General features: G+C 47.1%; 1 protein-coding gene across 1 annotated transcript; it reads right to left on the reverse strand.

Moving 5' to 3' along the window:
• On the reverse strand, positions 1 to 27949 carry ENTPD1 (ectonucleoside triphosphate diphosphohydrolase 1). The gene is made up of 22 exons (XM_075506589.1): positions 27868 to 27949; positions 26201 to 26255; positions 25682 to 25733; positions 24538 to 24671; positions 24319 to 24436; positions 24062 to 24119; positions 22808 to 22867; positions 21663 to 21713; positions 21402 to 21474; positions 20545 to 20759; positions 20373 to 20457; positions 18635 to 18740; positions 16488 to 16749; positions 10901 to 11034; positions 10385 to 10502; positions 8989 to 9139; positions 7915 to 8074; positions 7051 to 7287; positions 6253 to 6513; positions 5115 to 5234; positions 4778 to 4915; positions 1 to 4632 (listed from the first exon to the last, which is right to left on the reverse strand). The coding sequence occupies exons 1-22, from the start codon at positions 27947 to 27949 to the stop codon at positions 4426 to 4428; spliced, it is 2877 nt and encodes a 958-aa protein (XP_075362704.1). The 3' UTR covers positions 1 to 4425.

The following is a 27949-nucleotide window of genomic DNA, read 5'->3' on the forward strand; positions in this document are numbered from 1 at the left end:
TGTGATAAGGATACAGAGATTTGTGCGTGCATCAAAACAAAGATCCATTTCATCAGGGCTGAGCCGCAAAAAGAAAGCACATGGCCCGGGTGGCAGAGACTGTTGTCCTCAGTGTGTGTCCCCCAGCCCCTCCTGAACAGGCTGTTGAACCCCGTGATGCAGCCAGCAGCCCCGCAGAGCCTGCATGTCCCCCCGGCACAGAGCACGGGAAGAACTGGGACAGAGGAGGGGGCACGCATCCAGCTGAGAGCTGCTCTTGGAGAAGCTGGGGAGCCCTGGCCAGCACCAACATTGCAAATCAGCCTCTCACCACAGGGGTGATGGCCTCACTTCTGAGAGCTTTCTTCCAAGTGGAGGCTCCACTGTGCTTTGCTGTAGGGCCAGAGAAATCAGCTGTAGCCTGTGCACAGAGGAGAGCTGGCTGTGTCAGGGAAGAGAGCGAAGGGTACTTCGAGCCTGTGATGGGGACTGATCGTTTTCTGCAAGAAGTGAGCATGCCGCAGGCACCCAGGCTTTCTTTTCCGACCCCTGAAAATCTCAGCCTCGCTGATAGTTTTGCCTCAGACCTGACACTTGGGTGAACATGAGAGAGCTCGTGGAAGTCATCAGTCCCAGAAAGACCAGACTGGCCCGCACCCTGCAAAGCTATCAAATCCCCCTGCAAGGAACCTTCCCAAAAATGGACCACTCAACATTTGAACCTAAACCAGAGACACTCATCCCACCTTGCTGCAGCACATCTCAGGGCTTCCTGTGGCAAAACTGGGAGAGACCAAGGTCTGGAGTCTTGGCAGCCCAGCAGAGCTGACCAGTGAATAAATATTTGCAAGACAAGAACATGTGGTGTTAAAAGATGCTTTAACCCAGAAGAGCAAAACTGTACAGGAGCCAGTGGCTGGAAATTAAAGCCAGAAGCTATCAAATTAGAAATAAGGCACAGATAATTATCAGTGGGGCAGATCAACAGCATTAACAAGAGAAGTGATACCATGTTATTACTAGCGTATTTGGAAATTCCCCCCACTATTGTCAATGGCCTTCACGTACCCATTGGGTGGCTCTGGAACACACATTTGAGCTGCATACAGCTGGGTCAGATGTAGCACAGAAGCAAAGAAATGAATGTTCATTAAACTTGAACTCTTTGACCAAGGACTTTGAGTAGCCTCCACGGATAAAGTCCTGCAATAGCAGGAGAAATGGAGAGAAAAAAAACATATGCTTTTCTGGGAAGGTTCAAGTACAGCCAGTGATATGCAAGGGTCTCACCCTTATAGAATGCTTTCAGCCAACCAATTCCTGGAGCCTCAGCCTGCTCAAGTGATTTTTAAATGGCATGTCTGGTGTCACCTTCGAAATTCTAGTTCTGGAGAGATTGACTTATAAATGCGGTCTAAAAGTCATAAGGTTTAAAACTAGTTTAACATATTTTGTATTTATCTTAGTTTGGGGCCTTTAGGCTGCACTCAAGTCACATTTACAGCTTGAAAGAAAACCCAAACCAAAAACCAAGAGAAGGCAGGAGGGAGTAAGCAAAGATACCAGCTGATCACCTGACTCCAGAGTCAAGAGCTAACAATATTAATACCAGGGGACTTACAATAATGATACAAAACATTGCTAAAGCTCTTCTCCCAGGTTATGTATTTGACCTTTTCCTTTGGCATAAACCCTTAGCAGGGACCAGAAGAGCAGACTGGCACAGGCTTTCTCTCCACACCAGCTTCCACATGGAGTTTCTGCATCAATTTCTGAAATGCCCTAAGGGATCTGCCAGTGCCAGCATCACGGACACAACTAGGCAGCTGCCAGATCCCCAAGGAGGTCTCAAGAAAGGAATTACCATTCTCCAGGTTTTCACACTGTTCATGGGGAGGAAGGATGCACCAGCTCACGCGGGGAGCTTCTCCAGGGCACCTGCTTTGCTGTGAAGACTCCGTATGCAAGGAAGGTGGCACAGGATGGGGTGTGTTGCAAGTGCGGCTGACTGGGGAGCTGAAGCAGCTCTGATCACACGCTCCTCCTGCATGCCTTCCAGCCGTGACCAAAAACTACTGTTAATCTCTCATCTACCTATCTTTGCTGAAAACAACAGAAGGAAGACTCCATCTCTAGATGAATTCCAACATCTCAATGTATTTGCAGATAAAACAAAAACTAGTCAATGGACAGTGTGGGGAAGTATCATTTGCGGGTTGATCTGGATCACTTGCTTGGGGAATATTTGAGTAGTACGTGTTTCAGTGGAGCCACTTGAAAGGCAAAGCAGCTCACGTTAAGAGACAGTGATGTACAGTGTGAGACAGTGGCCATTCTGGAATGCAATGACTGGAAAAAAAGGCCACGTTGCAGAAGTTGCAGTAGTCCAACTAGACAAAACAGCCCCAAAACTTTCTCTTAAGTGAGCAGACCTGGCCCTGAGATATATGAATGGGCAACACAGATTATAGATCAAAACCAGAAGATATTACTTTTATATATGCTACTAGTGACTCTACTACCACTCGCTGCTGAAAACTTTGGTGTCCAAATTTCAGAAAAATGTAAAAATATTCAAAGAAGTGGAGTCAAGAGCTACAAGTGAGGTCAGCACAGAGCACTTTACAGATTGAAGGTCAATCTATTTAATATGATACAATGACGACTTGCAAGCACCAACAAGGAAAAAGGGATTTTGATAGCAAAGAGTTACTCAGTCTTTCTGAAATGGGCAGAACAAGATCCAACAGAAGCTGAAGCCAGCTAATTCAGAGGAAAAATACAACACAGATTTTTGGAAGAACAATAAACTGCCCAAAGATCTTACCACATGACAGGATAGATTTTTCCCTTACCTTTAGGTCCTTCAGTATGTTATAGCTCCTACTTCCAGGCATGAAGTAGAAATAACTGGGGGATATTTTCCAGCCTGCACTGTGCAGAGGGACAGGCTGGGAGAGCATGAAAACCCCGAGCTCTGTGTCTGTGCTTGCCTAAAGGAGAAGGCTTTATTGGGGTTGCAAGTCCTGATCCCTTCCACACCTTCTACAGCTTTGCTTGGGGAAACAGGTGAAGGTGTGTGTTTGCCATGCCTTTCTGTCCAGAGTATCTGCTTTCTTTTGGCCTCCAGCACTTACAGGTCATTAGAAGACATTTCCGAGATTTTGTGGGAGGTGGACAGGCACCAGTGGTTTCCAAGTGTTTTTATAAAAATGGATTTCTGACTTACCTCTCTTTTTTTTTTTTTGGACCAAGGAATGGAAAATGGAAGAAAGTTATTCATAAACCTGATCAGTGGCATCACCCTAGTTGTGTGCTAGAAGATAGGCTGCAGTATGTGCACTCACAAGCCCTGGGTCTTATGGTCATGGGGTAAGCCTAAGCCATGAGGGAAGGAAAGGCAAATTTTCACTGATTTTGCTGGTGGAAAAAGTGGTTCAATCTGTGCGTGCTCATGCTGGTTAACTGCTGCCAGCTGTCTATTTATAAAGGAACATGGCCTAATAAACGTTTTCCCTAGATTGGAGGCTGCTGTACGATCAGCACAGTGACACTGGATTGCTTTAGCGGGTGTATACCTGTAGGCATGCTGATCACACCAGAGTCCCTGTAGGCATAAGCAGTCACTACTGGTCAAGGATCCTCAGCCAGTATGAGCTGTTCCTACAAAAATCAGCAATGCCTGGCTGGGAACTCATGTCTTGATGTACCCTAGGGACATGGGAATGGCTCAGTGTAACAGTGAGCCAGCTTTGGTCCAGCAACAACATCAGGAAGACATGGGAAAGAGGCTTCTTGCCACCTGCGAAAGGAGCAGACAGCCACCAGAGCCCAGCTAAGGGCTGATGACCACCAGCACACTCAGTTTCTTCATCCTCATCCCTTCTTTTCCTAGAGTGGCATTTGGGAGCCTGGCCAGCCTGGTGCAGGTGGCTGTACCCAGCGTAGGGCCGTGAGGGCTGAGGGCTCAGGGCACAGGGAGGTGGGAGGAGGTGTGCTGGTGCGGGAAGGGCTCTTGGGAACGGCTTCAGCAGAGAAGGAGCAGGATCGCCCTGTGTGTGATTGCTCCCAAGAGCTCGGTGGGATGTGTGACCCTGAGATTACCCTTGCAGGAGCACCGGCTCCCAAAGATTGCTGCTGCTCTTCTCTTTATAATGCTGTGCACAAGGCAAAAACCAACAAGCAGCAAAGTTTCACTGAATGAAAGTACGACCCATTCAAGGAGGGGACACCCGCTAGTTTGTCCTTGGCAGAGAGAGGTTGCGAGCCTGATGTCCCAACATCTGTCAGTGCAAGTATGAGTCAGAAGAAATAAATGCCCTTGTTGTACACAGTCAGTAGCTTCAGTGAGAGGCGAGAGGGGCTCTGCAGTACAGCCTGCTCTGCTGGGGTCTCCTAGCCCTGAGCGGCCAGGGTGGCGCGGCCCCTCTCCCGCCAAGGCTCTTCCTAAACAATCCCCTTCTGCAGGCACTTGGGCTTGTGGAAGAGAAGCCAGACAAACAGGAGCACGGCCACCAGCACGAGGGAGCACAGTACCATCAGCCCCACATAGCTGCCGTGGGAAAGAGGGGGCCCAGCGGGCTCCTCTGCAGGGATCATGTTGGTCAGGTTCAGCATGTAGCCAAGGGTCCAGCCCGCATCGCTGCTGCCAATCTGAAACGGGAGAGGAACAGAATCAGCGCTGGGAGGTGCAGGGGCTGCTTGTGGCATTGCCGGGGCAGTGGCACCCCTGGGGAAAAAGGGCAGCAAAGGCTGCAGTTAGCTGCTGGGGTAGAGCCCTCCCTGCCACAAAGCAAACCTTTCCAAGGAAGTGGATCCTTTGCCAGTTCTTTTCAGTGAATTCGTAGCCATTTTCCAGGAGAGAGAGGATGTAGGCTCCAGAGAAGCAATATTCGCTCAGGTACTTTTCTTTTATTTGGTGATACACTGTCTTCACCTAGGGAAGGAGGAAGTCACCAGGCAGTTAAACACAGCTTCCCGCTGCTCCAGCTTGCGCCCGAGCATCCACTGCAGGTGCTGGGGGGGATCTTCCCCCTCGTGCCTTGGAAGTTACCCTCAACCATTTATCCTACAGAAAAATATCAGCAGCTCTTTCCACCCGGCAGCCCCAGCCCGCTGCAACAAGCACTGCTCACCTCATGCCAAGGCCGAGCACAGAAGCTCTCAATGGTGCTGGTCACTTTGTCCAGGGCAATGGGGCTTTGTTCACTGGTCAGGTTCAAAAAGTTCATCACAAAGTAGAAAGCAGAAAAAGCCTGAAGGGGAAAGAACATTTTAACCTGACTGGGCCCCAGCATGAGCAGGAGAGAGGAAATACCACAAAAGAAAATGGTTTTATTTACAGATAGAGAAATATAGGAAGCAACATTACACACACAAAAGAGTGATGTCATTTTGAGACACACCCCTCAGAGCTGATGAGAGCTACACCCCTCAGAGCTGATGAGAGCTAAGGACCCCAAAAGGAAGGAACTTCACTGACTACAGTATCCTGAAGAACTTCAGTAAATGCCTCTCCTCTATGCGCTGGTGCCAGAGTGGCACATGGTCAATGCTGCTTGCCATCCCAACCATGATCCCATTTTGGCAACTTAACAAGATGAGCGTGCAGCCAATATTGCCACAAACAGCAGAGGTGATGGTCTGAATGGACTGTATTGGTCTGAATAGACAGCCCCAGAATATAATCCAAAGTCCAGAAAACCCATCTCTGACCATGGCCAATAGCTGATAGGTAGGGGGCAGCTTACGAACAGGGCAAGGGAATATTAACAGCTCCCCCAGAGAGCCTCACAGCCACTGAAGTCTTGCAGCTCTAGGACGCAGACAGGTGAGCTGACTGATCGGTTTCAGTAGTGCTCACACACTTCTGGATGAATTTCAGACCTGGTACCGCCATTGACCTCAGGAGACAAGGTTTGCAGAAGCAGTGTATCACGCATGGCCTGCGGAAGGCTTTCCTGCCTCTGCTGCTGGCCATCAGGAAGGACTGGTTGAAAAATGAATCAGTAAATGGAGCACCCCAAAGAGATGTCTACAGGGGATGGGTTAGAATGGGAACAGTGCAGTACTGGTAGGCCAGTATCTACTGGGGTAGCTCTTACACATGCTGTCCTCACAGCAAGTGCAGCACTACTTTTGTAGTTACATGTCCAAAAAGCCATCTTGTAAATGATTTCCTGCCCCAGCCATGGAGAATACACTCTAGCATTACTCTGAGTTTCTGCCCTTGTGATATTCTGGGTTATAGAGAGTTTAAGAATGACGACTTACCCCAAAATCCCCTTGTAACGGAGGTAGGTATATCCCATTGAAGGAGCAACTGGAGTAAGGACAATTGGTTTTGTTAAAGAGTTTCTGGATGTTTCTTCGGCACTTTTGATAATCCCCCTCTCCCTGTATGTACAGTTGGCTGAAAGGGAATTGCTTTTTCTTGGCTGATGTACAAGGGCTTTTTAAGAGGTCACTTATATTTATAGTCCTCTGATACCCCTGGTGAAAGCACGGATCAAGGAGGCTGCTGTTCTCCATGGTCTGAAAGTAAAATCAACCCAAGCTGTTACACTTCACTCTAGAATAACACTCTGGGAAAGAGCCACAGGAAGGGTGGCCACAAGGCACTTGTCACAGTACCTCACACCAAGATACACACATCGGGTCAAAGTGATGAGGATGGTTTAAGGCATTGGCTGTGATTTGGGAGATGTGGGTCTGCCCCAGCCTCCCTGTAGGACCCCGGGCAAATTACTTTCAGCCACGTTTTGTGAAGCTGCTGTTGATTTGGCATTCTCAGAGACGGTGAAACATGACCTCCCCCAAGTACTTCAGTTAAGTACAGTACTCCTGCTATCCCATGCCCAAGAATCAAGGCACCTCAAATTGGTAGTACTTTTGAAAATGTTGACTGTCATCTCTCTGGGCATCTGCCCAGTCTTTATGGAGGGTAATGACATTTCCCAAACCCAGACAAAGGGATGAGACATTTAGCTGGGACACGGCAACTTTTACAGCACCAGTATGTCAAAGCCGGGAGGGTCCAGGATCTCCACCTGCAGTTACAGATGTACTTGCCTCTAGGTCCGTGGCCAGTTTCTGTTGCAGAGCCTGGTCCTTCCCATAGCAGAGAAAGCTGTGCGTGTACACTAAGTAATCCTTGCCATAGAGACGGAAATAGAGCAGGTTCTCTGGCGACTCAGAAGAGAGTTCATTTGGTACAAAGGTAATCTGTGTTGAGGCTCCTCCGAGGTCTAGTGCTCCTGATGTCTCACTTATGGATTTCAGGGAATGTAGAAGTTTTGTCCAGCCAGACTTAAAAAAAAAAAAAAATTCAAAGTAAACCAGATACACAGGCATGGAGATTTATTTGGGGGGGGGGGGGGGGGGGAGAAAGACCCATGAGGAGAGAAGCACCGAGCACAGGAAAGGCAGGAAGACCTGGAGGGGGGCACAAGATGAGAGATGGAACAAGACACAGGAAAGATGCAGGCTCAGAAAAGCAGAAGATGGATCATGTCTGAGTGCTTGCAGGAGGACTAAATATGAAATCTAATACAATTGTTATGAGAAAAAACAGTCAACTTACTGTTTCAGCTCCCAGATGATTTATAAGCTCAATAGTAAAGAATCATTGTCAAGCTTTAAAGGCACAGAAATATTTTAGATCAGGAAGTGAGGAGGATGCTATACCCAAGCAAAGTTATCGAAGATGCTGATGTTTTATTTCAATGCTTTAAGCCTGACTACAGTGGTACATCCTGATACTTACTGGTATCAGGATGTACTCACAGTAACTGCTGAGGCAAGACGTGCAGCTTCCTGATCTCTGGTAAATGGCTTACAAGGGAAGATAGTGCCTGCGACATCCTCCTGCAAGGCATGATTTACAAAGTGCTGCAAGCTGATGATTCATATATGGACTTGCCGTTGATACAGTACCTGCTTGAAATTACCCAGCAGGTAGTTAATGGTGATCCATCCATAGGCTCCTTCTTCCTGACCACTGATGATTCTGGCACCCTGGAAGTTGAAGGGAGCTGAGCGTAGCGTCTTCTCTACTGAGGACAAGACTTTGTCAGCTGCACTTTTATTCTGCAAGCTGCATGAATGGAAGAAAGGATGGAGTGACTCTGGCTGACAGCTCTCTGCAGCTTATGGTTTTTATTCTGAGTAGGCAGGCTGCAACTCCCCCCCAAGTGTTAATTAGAACAGAACAGTCATTCATATGGGTACATCCAGCGCTAACTGGTCACGTCCCTCTCTGTCACACCCTGACAGCACAGCTGCCACCAGCTCTGACACGTACAGGTCCCACAGCTGAAAGTGGTACCTGGAGGAGAGACCAGAGCTCTCTTGTTCTCCTGGAGCATGTGCCCTGGTAGGGATTGCACCGTGGAGATTCCTCTCACTCTTCACCATCACCATTACAGAAGAAATTCATGCCCTCTGGTATCCCCAGGGAGACTTCCCAGGCAATACATACGTAAGATCAGCTCGCTGTCCCAGCTAGGCAAGAGGTCTGGAGCACCCCCATGAAAATCACAAATGGGAATTAAAGGAGGATACTATTATAAAGTTACCTTAGCTCTGATGGTCTCGGGCTGAGTCAAGGTATGTGGGGAGTCACAACACGGTTGGTTGGGCTCAAAAATCCTGGGTCAGGCCTAATACCAGACTGTGGGGGATGTCTGAGCATCCCCTTCATGTGAGGTGAGGGATGTCTGAGCATCCCCTGAGCATCAGCTTGGGCACTGCTACCCTCCTGGTGCCTCTGTGCTGTGTGTGGGTGCTAGAGATGATGGAAGGTTGGAGTGAGTGGAAATGGACCTGCTGGGCAAGCAGGGAAGAGCCCAGGGAGACCTGGGGCTCCGAGAGGCCCGTGGCAGAAGAGGGTATCTCGGTAAAGTGTGAGCTGGCAGCATTTCCAAGGACTTTGCCCAAGAGGCTCCCACTGAGCATCCATGGTGGTCCCAGGCGCAGTGCTGCAGGAGAAGGGCACAAGCCCTGCAGTACCTGAGAAGCCGCATGCCGGCAGTTGCTCCGAGGTAGACGGGTGTCTCTTGGTGCTGCTTTGAGGGAATCACCTCTTCTGCTTGTCGTAGGCACTGTGCCAGAGAGGGACCTGCCTTCTCCGTGGCATGCGAGTAACCTGAGATCCCAGGGCCTGCAAGAAATAAGGACACTTCATTGCTCAAACTCCAAGCATAACCCCAGAGTGCTGTCATGAGCAGTAGTGTTAAACCATATCGCTATCACAGGCAGCAACACCAGATTCAACCACCCCATTTCTAAGGAGTTTTAGAAATCCTACAGCACCAACTAAGCCCGATGCACGTGGGGACGGCCACAGCACCCAGCCTCTGCCACCCAGTCTCCACGAAGCAGGCTGTGAACTAGTCATGAGGGCTGCAGTGAGCAGATCATTTGCTTAGTACGTCCTGGACATCTGTAGACTCATCTCTGCTTCTGCCTGGGTGTACCCTGGATCCGCACCTGAAAATCCCTCGCCCTTCACTACGTTGGGTCCTCCGGGAAGAAGATGCTGTTACTTGTTTATGTATCGTATGCTCACACTACAACACTGAGTGTTTCGCAGCTATCCCCTTTCATGCTAGCCTGAAGAAAAATCCATGGTCCCTCCCTGCTATGTGTGCCCTGGTAAATGGACTGCCCCAGGACCAGTGCCTGCATGGGCACAGTGAAGCCCGCTCTGTGTTTGCTCCAGGTTGCCATATGCTCAGCACGCTGCTCGTGGCGTGGCAGCACCGAGCAGCTATCACAGCAGCTCGATAACAGCATGGCTCTCCCCTGCGCTGCAGACAGGCCTGAAAAAACCCCAGGCAGACTCTGACAACACCTCTCCTGCCCCAGAGCGTGGTGATCCATGATGGTCTACTATATTCCTTGTCATGTACATCCTTGGGCTTCATTTACGCATTCCTAAACCATACAATATCTACATAGCAATTCAATAGAATAAAAAATAAACCATGACATGTGTAAGTTGAGCAACCTTGGCCTGCAAGCCCAATGCCTAGCTTGCACAGAAGCTTTGAAAAACAGCAAACCATGCCCTCCCCTCTCGCTGCCTGATGTTCACTGGGACTTCAGCAAGGTTTATGCAAATGTTTTATTTATTTAAGTACATTCGTTGGTGCAGTTCTTTCCAAAAAGCACTTACTTTCAAGCATCCTAAAAACAAAGGAAAAAGTGGATCTAGCTTTCCTCCCAGGAAGGTCAGGTACATACAGCTCCCATACAGGGAAGTGGTGGGATATACATTAGCTCACAGATGTAACACTGTTTTCACTATTGGCCTCTTCCTCCAGGCTTCTCCTCCCCCACCCGTTGGTTGCATTATCTCTTCTTCATCCTCTGCCCCTTCCACAGCTCCCTTTTCTCCTCTTACCTTCGACTTTACACTCCTCCACCTGCTGTACCACCCCAGTGTCGTTCTCCTTCTCTGCTGGCCACTCGTACACATACAGGTTAGTGTGGGACGACCCCGCATCCAGCACAATCCCATACTGTGGGCAAAACAGAGCCATTATTGCACCCGAGGCACCAAACCAGACATAGCATGCGCTGGTCTCCACATGTGGGGGACCAGAAACAAACAGCCTATCTGACAGCTGTGGAAACATGCTGTGTCATTACTCTTCTCAGTAATGCTTCAATGAAAGTTTCCATCAAAGGATACAAGAGCAGAGAAGCAGCAAAATTGAGACTGATTACTTAGAAGATGACCCTCTGTGAAGCTGTATCTGTTTTTACCATGAAGATGTAAAATGAGATGTTGAGGTGCATGGAGCTAGAAAGAGAGGTTAGCCAGACCCAGCAAGGGCAGCAACGTGTCCTGGAGCACTATGTATGCCTAACCCCGCAGCTTGGCTTGTTTTCCTGTAACAGTCCCAGCTTGTAATACCTTAATATTCTTCAGAAGTGGCTTGTTTTGGGTCACTGCTACAGCAATTAAAGCAATTACAGCCAAAGCAGAGAGGAATCCCAGGATAAGTAGAATCTTTCTTGTCCAGGACATCTTTGGTTTGGTACCTGTGACTAGAGCAGAAAAAGGATGTTAGTATCCCAAGTAGCCCATCTTACCTCATACCCCAAAGGTCTTCAGGCACGTTCCTGCAGTCCCTTTCCACTATGAAGCACCTGCCTTTGCCCATCCCTGCTCCCATCTCCTGCTCCATGTCCTCATGTGGGATTTCTCAGAGGCAGAGCTCAGCCCTGGTGTCCTGAAGATCTGCTCTCGTGGGCCGTGCCACATCTCCATGGGCTGCCGTGTGCCAGGTGGTGACGGAGGACCTCAAGATGCAGCTTATGGTTAGCCTGTCCTTGAGATACCTGCAGGTGACTGAGCAGCCATATAGCAAAAGCATCTGTATGGGGCAAACACCAACTTCTTCTATAGCTCTGCATTTGGCTTAATAATCCCTGAGAAGCTGAAAGAACAGCCTGCTAATACATAAACAGAGTAACCTCACGGAACGCAAAGCTTTAACCCCTGCGACATTTTGTCCTACTATACTTTGTGCTTCAGGTTTTTTTTTTTTTACAATGCTTATAACAATTTACAACATCCTCATCACTGGTAATGCATTCAGGAAATCTTAACACTAACATTTCAGTATGTGGCAGTCAGTTCAAGCAATGCTGTCCTGCACCTTGGCAACGCTATACAGAAAATATGATCTGCACTCCACAGAGTATTTAGGAAATCTATGGAGATTTTTGATGCCACTTCTCACAAGACCAGTAAATTATGAATAGTCTGTATTTGCAGAATTGGCATAATATGGTTAAAAATCACACACTTTGCAAAACTTGTACCAGTCTGATTCCTTATATGTTACCAATATATTTGGTATGACCTATCTAACAAATTAAGATTTTTGTGGCTTAAAATACATGGTTAGCAGTAGAATTCTGTAAAAAAAAGCCACTTATGGTTGATGGAAATCATTCACAACCAATATGGCATTTGAGCTTTCAGAACCAACGTACATATACCTGCACTTGTTAGTGGCTAACATGATGCTGTCTTTTATATTTTCCTGCTTTGGATTCTCCTTCATGTATCCCATGGTGGAAATTTCACTTCACAACTTAGGCTCAGCCAGTTTTGGTATTGTTTAATAAAATACTATCTTACAACATGAAGCTCTAGAAAGGGTATCAGCAAAAGTGTTTTCCAGGTTTATAATCTAGCCATAAATTCAACACTTATAACTAACAACTAGCTTTGGCACTCTAGGGGACATACCTGCTCCCACTACGACATGAAATCCATTTCTACTCACACTGACGCTCCATACTCAAAAGCACTCATGGCCTGACTGCTCACACGCGTACTAATGTCTCTTCTCCTTATACACAAATACTCTAGGAGATGTTTAGAAGTACATTACGGGTCATCCAGGGTGACAATACCTCTGTGCAGGCAACCACATCAACTATCTTCACACTGTAGGAAGGTAAGGTGACTGAACCTGCTCTGCATCTGCATGCCAGAACTGGAGTTCCAGAGGTCATTCTCCAGCCCTCAGGTGATACTGGGTCAATGCTCCAAATCCATCCTGGCACCCCATGTCACGCATGCAAATACGAAAAGCATTCAAGTTCTGAACAGGGTCACCTTCTAACTGCTCTGGTTTCACATGAAAGGTGGTCCCAGGCACCAGAACTATACAAAGTCTTACACCCAACCTTACAAATGACCCCAAATCATAGAGTTATTTTCAGAAGTTAGCCCAAGTGAAAAGAAGTAACGCACCTCTGGAAATCTCTAACCATAGACAAATAATGTCTTCCCACCTACCTAGAGAAAATGGAACCTAAAAGTGCCAAGAGAACTTGTTTTGAAGATCTCCCCACAGGCAGGTCCACTGGAAACCTAACGCTGACCTGGAGCTCTGTGCTCCCTCTCATCATGCTCATGTGTAAATCTGCTGAGGCTAACTGTGAAATTTGGAAGCTTGTTATGCTTGCATTTTGTGAGTGCCTGTTAGAAGCACAGCATGCTTGCCAATATCTCCAAGAATGCAGCTTAAAAAAATAGTCTAGTGCACATACCAGACAGTAGGAGGTAAGAATGCATTTTATACTGCTTTATTCAAAAAGGCCCTAGAACTCATGGCTTGAAGTGATTAGAAACAGCAGATCATGACAGCTGGGAGACTTTTCTTCTTATTGGAGAGAGTAGTTGGCTCAGGTTATGATAGCACTGAGCATGCCTGTTGAACAAAAATGATTTTAACACTAGAAAAATGAATGAAACCAGATGCTATAAGGTAAAATTAGCTGCACAGTATAGATATGAAGCTAGCATGCTTGAAAACTGAGACTGCTGCTGACAGTTGCACAGCACATCCACGTAATTATTGCCACCCTCACTCTGAGATCTTGCCTACAGGCAGCCACTAACAGCTTTGTTGGGTGTGTACTGTCATAGAAACAAAGGATGGGTGACTTTGCATCATTTCTAAGATTTTCAAACTTCCTGTTGTGAAGGGTATTGTCTGTCTGCTGTATCTTTTCAGCAGCCACACTCTGAAAGTAGCAGCAATAGCAGCAAAGCAGAACAATTTTCTCACTGTAATGGACCATCCCAATAAACAGCTGTAGAAATCCCTTATCTGTAGGCAGAGGCATAACGATAATTGTCTGCATCCCACTTGCAACCTGAGATTAGTCATTTTTTTCCAAGGCACATTAGTTCCTCGACTTTGAACATGACTTTTGCCTGAATTTTTGCTCAGTATCACGAGCACTTTTCAGGACTCTGGGGACTGTAGATATGCAATTTCATTGCTGTACCATACCAGAGCATCCATCTGTGTGAACTCTAATGCTACCAAGCAGCATTTTGTTGAAATATTTCATACAAAATGATAAGCATAATCCAGAAAGTAGCCTGGCAAAGCAATAACCTTCCAAATAGCACTCAAAGTGTACAGACTTGAGTGCTTGATTATTTAAAAAAAAAAAAACACCAAAACCAAACCACAAAACCAAACCACAACATTGCAAATCCAGATAAAGAATTCGATGTAATTAAAATAAAACTCACCTGCCATTTGCTTAGAAAGGTGAGGTATTTGAACAAGTTCCCTTTTCTGCACACTTGGTTACCTCCATCAGCTGTAGACATAATTGCAGGTTCTGCAGTGGCTAAAGAGTCAACTTATTCCCTAGACTCCTCCAGCTCCTTTGCACCCCATGTTCGCGTCACCAAATGCCATGCACTCACTCAGTCTCCACCAATTCGGGCAGTACCCGACCCTCTCGCACCTGACTGCCAGGCCCCAGAACTCTTCTTCCACTAGCAGTTTTCCTCAGCTAAACATTAAGCAGGCATGATCTTCTGTCTCTGTGCCCAGCCAGAACCCAAATAGAGACGGATCTTTGCTCTTTCTCCCATAGTGCCCACTGTAAGTGGTGATAAAAACATCATGTAAGGCCATAAGTAAGCATAAAAATGATGCTGCTTTTCTTCCCCACCCCAAAGCTCAGAGCTGCCTGGTGCTGGAGCCCTGCCCAGCTGTGCAGGCATTAAGCACCCTCCAGATGTTGGACTGCAGCCCAGCTGCTCAGGCATCTCTATCTGTTTCTAATTTTGGTCTCTTTGGTTTTCTGTAAGGGCTGCCACTGGTTCCATCCAGTGATTGGTGCAGGTCCCAGAACATAAACAGATCTAGTACCCTTTCTGTCTCTAAGTTAGCTATCAACTGAGAATGACGTTGGCAGCCACTCCAGCTAACAGCAGTTTTGCTGCAGAAAACTTGTTGCTCTCGGTGAATAACCCAGGAAGGACCACACCAGCCTGGCAGGCAGCTCTGTGTGAAGGCAAGGAAGCAGGATCCTCCCCAGTGTCTTCCAGAGCCTCAAGACAGATAGGAAACCGCTCCTCCAGCCGACATCGCTCTGTGCCGAAGTCACTGCCGAAGTCACTGGCAGCTCTGCACGCCAGGAGATGTCACTCACAGCCAAGGCTGCCCACCTCCCAACTCCCTTCTCACCAAACAAGACTTAGCAACAAATGTTAAAAGGAATCAGGCAACCAGCTGCTTTTAGAGATGCAATAAGGAGAGGCTAAGGCTGGCTTAAGGACTGAAATTAAGACTGTCAAGCAGAAAAGGAGAGATGCAGTGCATAGTCCAAAGCCATGCTCAGTTCAGATAACCTCACTGTGACCCATCATCTCTAATAAATACAAATACTGTTGCAAGCTCTGGCTTAGCACAACAGCTAAAGTCGACATTTGCTCTTTCCTTTGGGTGCTCATGCTCAGCCTGTTACAGAAGGGATGACAAGAGGCGGTACTGCAAGGCCATCGCTCTTCCTCTGCACAAGTGCCAACTGACAGACAGTTCCCACCATCACCTTTATGCTCTCAGCACACCTCTGTATGGTCAGAAATATTCTCATTTTCAGCCTTAATTTATTTATTGCCAGCCTATTTCCTCCGTCTTTGTTCCACCTCTGTCTCAAAACTTCTGCAACTCTCAATCCTCCTGGAATTTATTCTCTTAACCAACTTACAAGCAATGATCCTTTCCAGATTTCTGTCTTTCCAGCCTTCTCCATCCGCCTGAACAGTCCAGTGGTCCTTCTCTGCATAGAGAATAATTTGCTTTTATTTTTCTTAAGCATTCTGACCAGAGCTGCAATGAGACTAGCCTTGCACAGTAATGTACCCATTACACCAGATGACGATACAGTCCTAGCCTAAACGAAGTGAGGTGGGGACCTGTACTACCTCAGACACATGATCATCTACCATCACGGCCAGTGCTAAGTCAACCCAGCACCTCTCCTATGCAATCCTAGCAAACCCACATTTGATCACATCTAATTAAATTAGCCCTGCTACACGCTGTAAGCAAAGGGAGTTCCAAGACACATTGCCTGCTGCCCACAAGGCTTGGAGTGACGACAGAGAATAAGACAGCATCTTACGAATCCTGCCCATCAGCTGGCAGCTACCTCTGCTGCTGATCACCCACGTTGCTGCTGCAGTCTGTTGGGAGTCTCTCCAATAACTGGTTTCCCGAGCACACATCCAGTCTTCGGGGGAGAGCTACTGGATGCTCATGCAATCACGTAGCCCGGCGAATGGGAATATAGTCTGCAGAGCTCCTGAACCTAAACATATCAGAGAGACACAGCGCAGTGCTGAGAAGCCACCGAATTATGACCCATCACAAAGGGCACAAGCATACTTGAAGACTGAGAAACTGGGAACAGTACGGCTTGAAATGAGTCAGGTGCCACCGTATTTTTAAAGCAAGGAGCAACAACTTGCCTGCCTGCCTGCCAGCTGAAAGAGCACAGGAGCCCATGGCTGAAGGGTGCCTGAATCCCTCAGCAGTCTGAATGCATCCAGCACCTGTGACCAGCTCCGTGGCACAGGGTGGGCAGCTTGGGCAGAAGGAGCATCCATCAGGGCAGGTGCCTGTAGACGAACATCATCAGCAGAGATGATGAGCAGGTCAGCAGAGGGCCCAGTAGACAGAGGCTCTGGCAATGCAGTCTGTGCACATTTACTAACTGCAGGAATTCATGTCTATAAAGTTCTGCCAGCAGGGATGGCAGGGAAAGGGGATGGGAGCAGTCAGTGCTGCTGTTCTTCAGGGTGGATAGGAGGGGAGGCACATTATCCTCCTGCTGACGGAAAATGAGATTTCGGTAGTCATGAAGTTTATCGGGCTGAATTGCACACTCGGTGAGGTTGCTGAACTCGCACCAGGTTTTGAGGCACGCTACCTAGAAGGCACTCCTGTCTTCAGACTCACTGCAACGAAACATCTGAGTCCGTAAACACTCAGAATAGCCACACTGCTTCATTTATCAACCCTTTTCTGAAATTTTCTCTGTCCCCACCTGAGCTCTTACTCCTTCTTCATCTGCCTTTTTCATTCAAACATGCTCTTGTCCAAGTTACCTAGGAAGATTTTGCTGCAAAGTAAAGTAAACCACCTGTTTCAGGCCAACACGTTGGAAAAGTCTTTTCTTAGGCTGGTGAGAGGCTCAGGTTTGTCTTAGAATATACATACAAGCGCATATACAGTAAGTGAATTGCTTTGGTTTAAGAGGTTTTATTTCAAAATATCAGGGCAGACACCGAACATGTTGAAAGTAGAATTCAAGCTCCAGATCAGGATTTTACATCACTTTTCACAGCTGTTACGTGGAACAGTGTGGGAGGCTCTGCTCCAAGTTTTAATTATTCATATGGCAAAGATCGTGGCCTAAATACTGGTGTGATCTCTGGCCCTCCTTGTGGTGCTATATACAATTATAAATACACATTTACATGTTTTTCCAGATTAAATACTTATAAATACTGAAGTATAAACACTAAAATGTCAATGAAACTGATAATCCAAATGATGTAATATGGTTTTTTTGGATCCTGTCTTTCAGAGACATTTGATACTTTGAAATCATACAGCCCTACACGTCTCAAACCCCAGCAGGCTCCTATGGACTAGGCTATGCAGCTGGGCAGAGTGCTTGAACTAGTCTGTGCCGTACATACACACACGTGTGTGTTAGTGAGCTGGAAGATGGAGTAAAGATGTGCCTATATCTGTGATAATACCAAGTTGGGAGCAAAAGCACACTGACACATAGGACTGGAATTTAAAGTAAATTTGATAAATAAGGGAGAGCCTGGGGAAAACATCCAACTCACTTGAGTGAGGACAAAAGCAAATATGACATTTAAAAAATAGCTATGGCCCAAAGACAGTGTGGTGAGCAATCAGTGAAGTAGCACTTCCAGAGAAAACATTCTTGCAGCTATAGCAGTTTGCAGTAATCCTTCCCTCCATCTAACACTGGTAAAGCTTCCTGTGAAGTTCTATGCCCAATTTTGGACACCGCCTTTCAGGAAAGATGTCGACCACTTGGAGAAACTCCAGAAGAGAACAAGAAGAAAGATCAGAAGTCTAAAAACTTGACCTATGAGGAAAGACTGAAGGAATTGGGTGGTTTTGTTTAGAAAGAGAAGATCAAGGGAGACACGTTAGCTGTCTTCAGACAAATGAAGTCTCTATCTGCCAGTGTGGTTGTAGCTGATCCTGCCTCAGGGCAGGGGTGGCTCCTGGACTTTCTCCTAGCTCTGCTTCCTTGGTTCAGAAGGCAGGGAGTTAGCAAAAAGAGAGTGATGCACTCAAGCCATGCTGTTAGCAAATACCAATGCAATGTGTATGTGGCTCCTCATGGGATACAGATGCATTTTAATAAATCTGTTCCCTCCTTCCCCCAGCAAAGCTCCAGGTTGCATTCAGACATAATTCATCCGCGACAACCACCCTCCTATATGCTATCCATATGTACAACATTGCTTGGGGTGGGAGCACCTCATCCTTTTGCTGCTTTTAGAGTTGTGACTGGTATATGACCCTGGGAAATTGCACAAGACGCATTGGAGGAGCCCTGTTTTCCTGGAAAAAAGAAAAGCACGTGGCAATCCTGGAGAGCTGGCAGGTGCTAGAGGCTGCAAAAGCCGAGCCGCAGCAGCAAGAGACGGACACAAAGGAGTGGGTAGCACACAGGCCCCTTCTCTCCCTTCCGCAGCCGCCCGCGCAGCCGGCAGCGGCACAGAGGGGCTTTGTGTTCGGGGCAGTCCCATGGCCCTGCTTACATTGGCCCTGTGGCACGGGTTTACTGCTGGAGGGGTGATGTCCGGGGGGTTTCGGGCAGGAGCCCCTGTGACCTGGGCTGCTCCACCAACAAATCCCCCATTCACCCTGTGCACAAAGCGGATTCCCCTGTCAGAGACCTTCCCACGGTGCCCGGCAGTGCTGGATGCGCTGCTCAGCCTCCCCGGCTGCTCTGCAAGGCACTCGCACTGCCTCTCATCCCCGCATCATAGCCTCTCTCCCTGTTATTATACACCGTCCCCACCAAAGCTTTCCTGATGGCTGTTCATTAAATAGTTTCTCTACAGGAAGATATTCTTCTGGCTTACATCCCAGCAGTCAGACCGAGATACTCAGTATTCTCAAATACAACCAACAAGTGGCAGGATACCGCTGACACAATGACCTTCAGACAGTTAATTTTCACATCTAAATGATGTTTACTGGGCTTCTAAGCCTGTACCCTATTTGTACTAATTCCTTTAGGATTCGCACATCAAAGAGGTTTTCAAATCAGAAGAAACAACTGTTATCAGTTACATCAGTCTCCTACCAGGCAACTTCTGGTATTAATTTGCCACCAGCCCATCAAAGCTATATTTTAACTGGAGAAGATTTATTGACATTACCCACAAACTTTGAAGTTTCATCAGAAAAATACCCAGTGAGTTCAAGACGGCTTCCCCCCCGCTTCCCAGCTTATCACCTAAATTATTGCTTGAATGTGCTTGGCTATCACATGATGTGAATACATTTGTTTTTCTTTCGGAGAAAAGAGAAGCATCAAGCACTGACACTTTTTCAGTTTTGTTATTATTGATAGTTCTAATCTGCTGACTTGCAATGGGCCAATGGTGCTGCTAGAATTCCTTTTGTGCTCAATATCCTTAATTCTTCTTTGCTCTTCTTAAGTATCTGGCCATAATTTTTTCTTTATGCTTCTTCCTGACCATATTCTACACTTTCCAGCTTTAAATGTGCATTAATTGCAGCTTCCTTTTCCCCCCCCTAAATATGCATCTTTTAGAGATGTTATTATTTTTCAAATTAGCATAACTTTCAACTGTTGGATTAAGGCTTTTGGGGAATAGAATAAGAAGTGAATAGGCTGCTTCTGATTAGCATTTTGAATAGCCTTGGCTATTTTATCAGCTGAATTGCTGATTCAGCTCAAGTATTTTTTAAATTTGGGAAATCACTTCTTTATGAGCTACTAGACATTATTTGTTGACACAGAATAAGTGTGCATCACTTGCATAATAATTCGTAATTCTTATAGCAATATTTCTTTCTCTATCGAGATTGCGGCCAATATACATTTCCCTTGTGCTGGAAGTAATGCATTGCAAATTATGAGATGGTCACCCTCGGTTTTGAGAAATTACCCTGTCATTCACTAAAATCCACCATCATATCAGCTTTCCTCATCCCTACATAGACAGTCATGCCCTTCTCTGTCTCCGGCATCCTGGCTGGTAATGGGCACTAACCTACTAACCTTCACCCGCTTTGGTTGCTCGGTCCCAGTTCAGCCCCAGGCAGCTATTGTGTACAACTATTTAATTATTATTGTTGTTGCTGTTAAAGACAACAAGAGGAAGATTGGTGATGTGTGAGTCTCATCACCAACCTAGTACAGCCCACCCTTCCCTGTGCCCCATCAGCCACCTGCAGCAGGGGGATGTAGAATTTGTCATGGCAAAACAGAGGAAATAGCCTCCAGAACAACCCCTTCAATACCCATGTGGTGTCAACAAGTTCAGAAACTTCCTAGAAAACACAAAGTCCTGAGCACTGTAAATACTGCTACCCCCAGCAGGAGGTTCTGGCAGGGGGAACGACCGCAGAGAAAACACATCCAAACCCCTCGCCACCCACAGCGCGCTCTGCGCTTACAGCGGTGTCAAAATACGCCCTCCCAGTAGCCACCAGTTTCCCTGTATGCCCTCTCCACTGACAACCTCTCCTGCCTCGAAGGGGCTGAGGCTGCCAAGCCGCTCACCATGTCTCAAGGACGTTTTTCTCTGAATCACAGATTCCTGGGATCGCCTCGTGCATTGAGCAACACTACCGCTCTCAGGGGCTCGCTTCCCCAGCTTCCAAAAACCAATGCGGCTGCCCAAAGTGCTGCATGTGAGCAAACAGAGCAGCCGCCTGCACTGCTGCAGCCGGCGGGAACCCGAGCTTCCCGAGTATTTCTGCACAGCAAAGCAACCAGCTTTTCTCCTGAAGTTTCACTTCCCACTCAGGACCAAAAACCATTGGAGACCGACCGCAGAAGCACAAACACTGTTCCAGGCTGGTGCAGCATCAGCAGAGCCACTGGCAAAGCCCCTGGACGATGAGACCGTGTATGCAGAGGGACCAACGATGCCCATTCCCCGGCAGCCCCACGTGCGAGCGCATACGCTGGGGATGCTGCCGTGCTCATCTGTGCCCGGGATTTTGCCGACACCTGGATTGTGCCACCCCTTGCGAGTGTGATTTCCAGCACAGGTGTTTGCTCTTTTAGAGAAACGTATCTCAGGCCTGCAAGATACCCAGTGCATTTTTCCTCCCTTAACATGCATAGCACCCATTTGCAGCAGAGAAAACTGTAGGCACCTTCCCTTTGCAACTAATTCTAGCAGATGAAGCGAAAGGCCCCTTGCTATCCAGGCAGGGCAGCAGCCCCACTGCCTCCTTTCAGTAAGCCAAGGTTAAGCCTGCTTGACTTACGTATAAAAAAGATATCTCTCTAGTTAAACACTTCCAGATTTGCCCTCTTACCTCCAGCTGTCAGCACTGGTATCTCCATTCCTCATTGCAGAGCACAGGGAACAGCTGGGATAGTTTCTGTCTCCTGCTGAGGAAGTGCATCCACTGTCTAGCCTTTGCGGAAAAATATACTGATTTCTCAGAGGTCAGCTTTAATAACTAGGATTCCCACAAACCATGAGGAGAATTCAACTCATAATATTTGGCATGAATATCACGCTCTGTTCCTCATGCTGCTACAATTTCCATTTCAAATAGCAGGAAACAAATTACCCTGTGGTATTTTTCGGGACAAACCAATGGGAAGGAACATGGGACCAAAGCCTGTTGCGGGGCACAGGCCTCGACAAAGTTCCTGAGGATAAGAGAAGAAATACTTCTCAGAGGTTACAAAGGTAATGAAAAGTAAAAGTTAAATATGAATCTAAATTTTCATGGTCAGAAGAGCACCTTGCAAGGGCTGGAGCCTCATGCAGACATGGAACAAAACAGCGAAGGAGTTTTGCTGGATGAATGGGCTGGCACAGGATGTTATTAATCTCTGAAGTTCAGATTACTTATTACTGGGACGTGCAGTAAATCCCAGGGAGAATTAAGCTCAGGAAAGGAAACCCATTTATAATCATACCGTCATTTGGCCTTCAATTTGTATGTTTTCATTACCCCCCCCCCCCCGCGCACCCCTCCCAAAGTCCTTGCCGCAAATAGTTCAAAATACAAACATGAAATATTTTGGATAAGGCAGCATAGGCAGAGTGGTAACGAGGACAAGGGACAGTCACAGAAACCCATCCTTCTGACAAGTGCCCGAGCTGCCCTGTCTGCACGCGTTACATGCCAGGGGCTGCTGCGGAGGCACCAAACCACCATCACCTCTGGGTGAGTGAGCAGCCCCCAGGCATCTGCACAGACTCCCCCCAGAACTGGGCCCAGCAAGCGGACATTACACCTCTGACTTTTCACTGCATCTCCCCCAGAGGAGTAAGAGCATGAGCGGCTCTCCCTTCCCAGCAAGAAGGTGCGAGCAGGGAAGTCCCAAGCTCTCCTATAGCACTTGCCTCCAGCTTTCTGCTCCATGCTCTAGCTGTGTGTCCAAAGATGCTTACCGGGACAGAGAAAGCAAGACTCTTCACCGTCAAAAACCAACAAAATGGAGGTTACTTCAGCTGCAGAAGCAACAAGCTTGTGACACAGCCACTCCAGCAAAGGAGGCAGATCTATAGCATGGAAAAGAGCCGCTGGCTGGCTTTGTTAAGATGAGCACAGCCCCTCAGCAGCAGGAATGGCCAGCAAACCTGGGCCCATGCAAAAAGCAGCTACAGGTCTGCTGCTTCCCTGCCACCGCTGCGTTTCCCAACCTCTCCGAGAGCTGTTCTCCCTCTGGCTACGGGAGATCCCAAGCTCAAGCCAGAGCCCACCTTCCAGCCACAGCGCTTGCAGCAAGTTCACATGAGCACAGGCTTCTTTCCTCATGTCTCCTGCAGGAGCAGGGGCATTGAAGAGGTTATTTATTAACAGCTCTGGGACAAAGGAGCAAGAAAGAAAACAAATCCATTTATAAATCAGCTAAAGAGAAAACTTGTGACTCTAATGGTCTCCTTTGTAATTCCTTAAGTGTGGCCTGGAGCTGCCCTGGCATCACTTCTTGTGATGCTGAATCAGCAGAACAGCCCCACTTGTGCAGTAAATAGCCCGATAAGGGCAGAATAGCCCTGAAGAAGTATGCTGCGTCCAGATTTTTCTTGGCTTCTGCTAGGATTTGGGAAGACTAATAGTGGTCAACTTTCTCACCACTAAATACCAAGCAGTGACTCACATTAGCATCTACACCTCTGCAATCCAGGACATATGCTTTCCTCTGGGACAAGGTAGAAACAGGATAAAGAGAGAAAACTCATGCGAGAGCTGTCTCAAACAATACCAGTCAGTGCTGGCTGAGCTCTCAGAAAGGACCGTACCAATCCCGAATATTTTGCCAGGCTTTTTCCTTTGATAACATTTCTCAAGGGGGGAAGGAGAACAAAAATAACAAAGCACTGTTCTGTTTAACAGTTACCCATAGCAGAGAAAAGCTGAGCTAAAGTTTCCAACAATTATCAATACAAAATCCTAAAATAGACATGCAATGTACCATTTTTTAATTTAAAACTGGCTGGGATAGGAGTTCTATCATGTGGATTGAAAGCCATATGCACAAGGCAACACATCAAGATGACAAGACACATTAGAACAACAGCATTAAAATGCTCAATATAGCACTGATATGGATGAAGGAGCAAAGGCCTCAAGCAGAAGTGGCAAATTGCGCTGTAATTCATTGGGAGGAACTGCACAGCTAGGGAGGATAGATAAATAATGTCCAAGGTAGCTATGGAAACCACCATCCTACACAGGAAACAATAAAACTTGGAAAAAGACAAACATGAGAAAAATAACTCAAACTTCAGATACTCATAAGGACAATAACGCTAACTGAAAGCAGGATTTGATCCCAAAGAGATGGGGCTCACTTAAAAAAGACGTGAAGTACGGAAATGAGGGCTAGCAGGCTAAAGGAGAAATAGGAGCTGTACAGTAACTCTGCAAAGAGAAATCTGTGGGGCTGTGTCCTCAGAGCAGATGTGGGAGCCCTAGCTTTAAAATCCATTTATAAACTGGCTGGGCTCCCACACCGCTCTTGCTCAGATGACTCTCAGCAGCGGGTCTCTCCTGGGCCACAACCTGCTCACCCTTTACACAAACACACGGGAAGTCAACTTACTTTGGGTGGGAATGGTGAAGGCAAAAGGCTGGAGAGTAGTTTCAGCTTTGCACTTGCCATCACTGAAAGCATCCAACAACTTTTCTTGCCCTCCTGTTTTGTCCGGTATTTTTGCCCAATAATTTTCAGCCCTCAGAGCCTCTCACAGCTCAATTTGGACCCGATTACCTTTTTGTACCACTGATCACACCAAAACAAAAACTTCTTAAGCTCTGCTGAGTTACCAGTTACAAACAAAGGTTTCACATCTTTTTCTCGTTTAAGAATGGAGTAGTTTTTAATGTAGCTATGATACAGGAAATTAACGTAGCAACAGTGCAAGACCTTATGGAACAGGAAGACGATGCGCGTTTCAAAAAATCATTTCAGTCGCACTCATTTTCTCACCCACACTCACTGCCTCTGTACTCACAGGCACTGAGCTCGCCCAGGCGCTCTGGCAGGATCCTGTATGAGACGGGACCAAGGGTGCCAGATGCCAAGTTCTCACCGCATCTCTTGGGTTCCTCTTCCGTAGCAAGCTACAAAATTTTGAGCCGGTCTTTTGCCATCTTTAGGAGCTAGTGGTTACCTACGGTGTGATCCCTTTGCCTTGAAATCTTGCTTACCTCATTGCCCGAGAGCCCTAGGACAGATGGCTGCTGAGTGCCTTTCTTTCCTCATTTTGGGTACCTTAGCTCCCGCAGTCTGCCTTCCTGCTGGGAGAAGAGGAGAAGGACTTTCACATAGGATGTGCTGTGACCTTGCTGTCATCCTTCTGTTAGTGGAGCACAGCTTTTTTTCCCAAGGAGTCATCTGCACAGGGGCTTTATCAGCACCCATGCCTTCTGCTGACGAGTCGACCATGCAAGGCCTTATCAGCATGCAGCCTGCTGGGCTTGTCACAAACAACGTATTTGTCAGCCTTTACCCAGTTTTAGTGCAGTCAGTCACATCCTTGGTTATCAATACAGGCCATTCTTTTAACCCTTGCTCTGTTGCTTCTTTTAGTCCTCTCTCACACACACACACTTCCATTCGTGTTTCCTTCAGGCCAGTATTAGAGTTTCTGCTTCTTCAGCTGCATGCCTGCCTTACGCACCGTGTACCTAGACCTTCGCTTCACAGGCCATCATTGTGGCTATGAAAAGGTCTCCTTGGCTTGGTTAGGTTATGGGAGACCCTAACAGCAGCGAAGGAAGCAGATTTTAGGGCTGGTCTGGGGTCTGCTCCTGCATGCAGCTCCGCCGCTCGGATGCAGCCGGGTCTCCTGCTTGGAGCTCGCAGCACAGCACGCACAGGCGCAGCACCAGCGGCGGTCTGTTGGAAATTAGAGGATGCTGAAATCCAAGAGAGGAACAATGCAGCCTGTCCCTGGGTGTCACTACCAGACTCACCATGAGGGATTTTAAACGGTTTACACCCAAGCTCTCACTGACAGTGTTAGAGCTGGAGCTGTTTTCAGCTTGTCACGTGCTGAGCAGCTCCCTGTGACAGCATGGGGCGAGACCATTGTCACTAGTGTACTGCAGACCTGGTGGCCTTCCTATACCCAGGCTCGCTGGGCAAGGCTGGCACTAACCTCAGCTTCCCCCTTAAAGCTCCTGGTGAGACAGGATAGCTGCAATTATCCCATAGCAGAACCACAATACTCACAAGGAGGCTTTTGTGCGCGCACATTCCCATGCTCACACCACAGCTTTATGAGTCCAGCCTTCTCTCACTGAGCGAGGCCAGGACCGTCTCACTTCTTCCCCACTATTCCCAGGCTCCCCTTAACTCTGTGGCTTTCACAGCTGACGCCAGCTCCAGCAGTGCTGTCTACCCAGAACATATGGGGAGCTAAAACCAAACAGGTAATCCTGGAGCCAACCATCATGCTTCTGTGTCTGTTGAACCTCGGCCTTTCCCTAATAACAAATCATAACATTTAAATTTGTCACAGTGCTTTCCATCCATGTACTACCAAGTAGTTTACAGAGGTCAGCACCATTAGCCCCATTTTCCCAGATGATGAAAAAGCACAAGAGAGCAGCAAATAGCCGGCCCGACGCTCTGGCCCGTGGACTACCTCATCTGCTTGTCTGGGAAGCTCTCACAAACGGGGGCTTGCAGCACGCTCCTTCCTGCAGAGAGGCAGAGTTCCCAGGGTCCGGGGAAGGAGCAGCATGCTCTGGCTACACCTACTCTTAAATTAATCTTCCAACATTTTAATATATTCTCTTGTGTTCTGCCAAATTAATAACAACTTGGAGATTACTGGTCTAGTAAAATACACACACGACTCATACTACAAGATCTATGTAGTTCTGCTACAACTTTAAAAACGTGGGAAAAAACGGAAAAAGTCATTTAGAGACACATGCTGAAAAAGAGGAACACAGGCAGCAGAGCCCCATAGCAGGAAGAAGGCATTCCCTGTGTTTCCTTCCTGCAGTCTTTCAGGGGCGGAGGTAGGAGAAATCAGTAGAGTAAAAGAGTTGTTTACTACTTTTATAAAGGAGTTAGGAACTACCTAACTGCAGTCCTGCTGCATTATATAAAATATCTATGAAATGCTATTAAACCTAAAGACTAACTGCTACACCACAACAAAAAAAAAACCCCAGAGATGTGGTTTGCAGTAGATTACAATGTAAATTTACAGTTGCAGTCTCCTGAGAAGTAAATGAGCAGAAGAGGCTGTCCATGATCCCTATTTACAGAAGGGCATCTATTCCCAGCAAGGTTTATGGGATCCAGTTGGCATTCTCACAGACACCAAGTGGTCACGACACTAAAAGGTCCTTAAATTGGTAGAGAAATTACTAGGCTCTGGAGCTGAGACATGCTTTGTAACCTAAAAAGCAACTGTAAAATTACTATCTTTAACAAGGAGTTCATAGCATGGGGCCAGGTTCTGTTGTAAAACACTATTTTTAAGGTGAAGTGCAAAGGCTTAGATTCCCAGTTGGCTTAACTCATCTGTTTGCTCTGCCACAAAAAGGGACTATCCTACCTCTGCCTTTTGCCATAGTTCTACCTTGCCCTTGGACAAGTGCAGATTCCTTTTCTAATATTTATATATTTTTTTACCAGGCTACTCATCAGATGGGTGAAGTTCTCTGGTCAGGCTGACACAGTCACAAGCACAGCGTGGGAAAGGAGTAGTAGTCTGACTGTCCTTTTCGTCACGTCCTTTTCGATAGCTCAACCCAACTTCATGTGTTAAATCCACTTGCTAAACTCATCTTTAAACTTGCAACTGATAATTTCAAAATAAGGTCTTAATTCTCTCTGGTTAATGAAGAAAAAACCCTAAAAAACAACACTGCTGGAACATTCTTTTCTTCTTTTCTTTATGGCTTTCATGCTTTTTTGTCACAACAGTATTTCTTATTTCTAAGTCTTGTAAACAAGAACCTGACCACTAGTTTTACCAGAATAAAGTTCTTTTCGGCTTCAGCTGGTTTTGTGTTTACTGCAGTCTCAAAGCTGACAAACAGTAAGCTTCCTACACTATTTCTGGAAAACAAGACTAAATATATAGAAGCTGCAGATCAACTTATTGGGCACATTCAATTCAAGGCAAAATTGCAGATTTCCAGTGTGTTTCCCACAAAGCAGCTGGAGCCAGCAGCTAAGGGCTGATCTTGGCCAAGAGCAGATGTTCTCCCTGGCAAGAGTTGCCCACTGCCATTCTGGCAAAGAGCAGGCAGGAGGGAGAAACAGTTTTCAGCTGAAATCCCACTCCGTTACCTGTCCCCACCACCAAGTCCACGCTCCATATAGGAGCTCCATCTTCCCTCCTGCTATGCGCCTGCTCCCTGGGCTTTGCCAT

Source organism: Mycteria americana, chromosome 6 (genome assembly GCF_035582795.1).
Source record: "Mycteria americana isolate JAX WOST 10 ecotype Jacksonville Zoo and Gardens chromosome 6, USCA_MyAme_1.0, whole genome shotgun sequence".
NCBI classification, from domain to species: Eukaryota; Metazoa; Chordata; class Aves; order Ciconiiformes; family Ciconiidae; genus Mycteria; species Mycteria americana.

Excerpts from the sequence above, each read along its gene's own strand:
- ENTPD1 (XM_075506589.1), bottom strand. The coding sequence starts at position 27,949 with ATGGCAAAGCCCAGGGAGCAGGCGCATAGCAGGAGGGAAGATGGAGCT. Across the intron at positions 8,075-8,988 it reads GCCGGCATGCGGCTTCTCAG|CTTGCAGAATAAAAGTGCAG; the intron begins GTACTGCAGGGC and ends CCATTCATGCAG. Across the intron at positions 7,288-7,914 it reads TGCTGGGTAATTTCAAGCAG|TCTGGCTGGACAAAACTTCT; the intron begins GTACTGTATCAA and ends TTTTTTTTTAAG.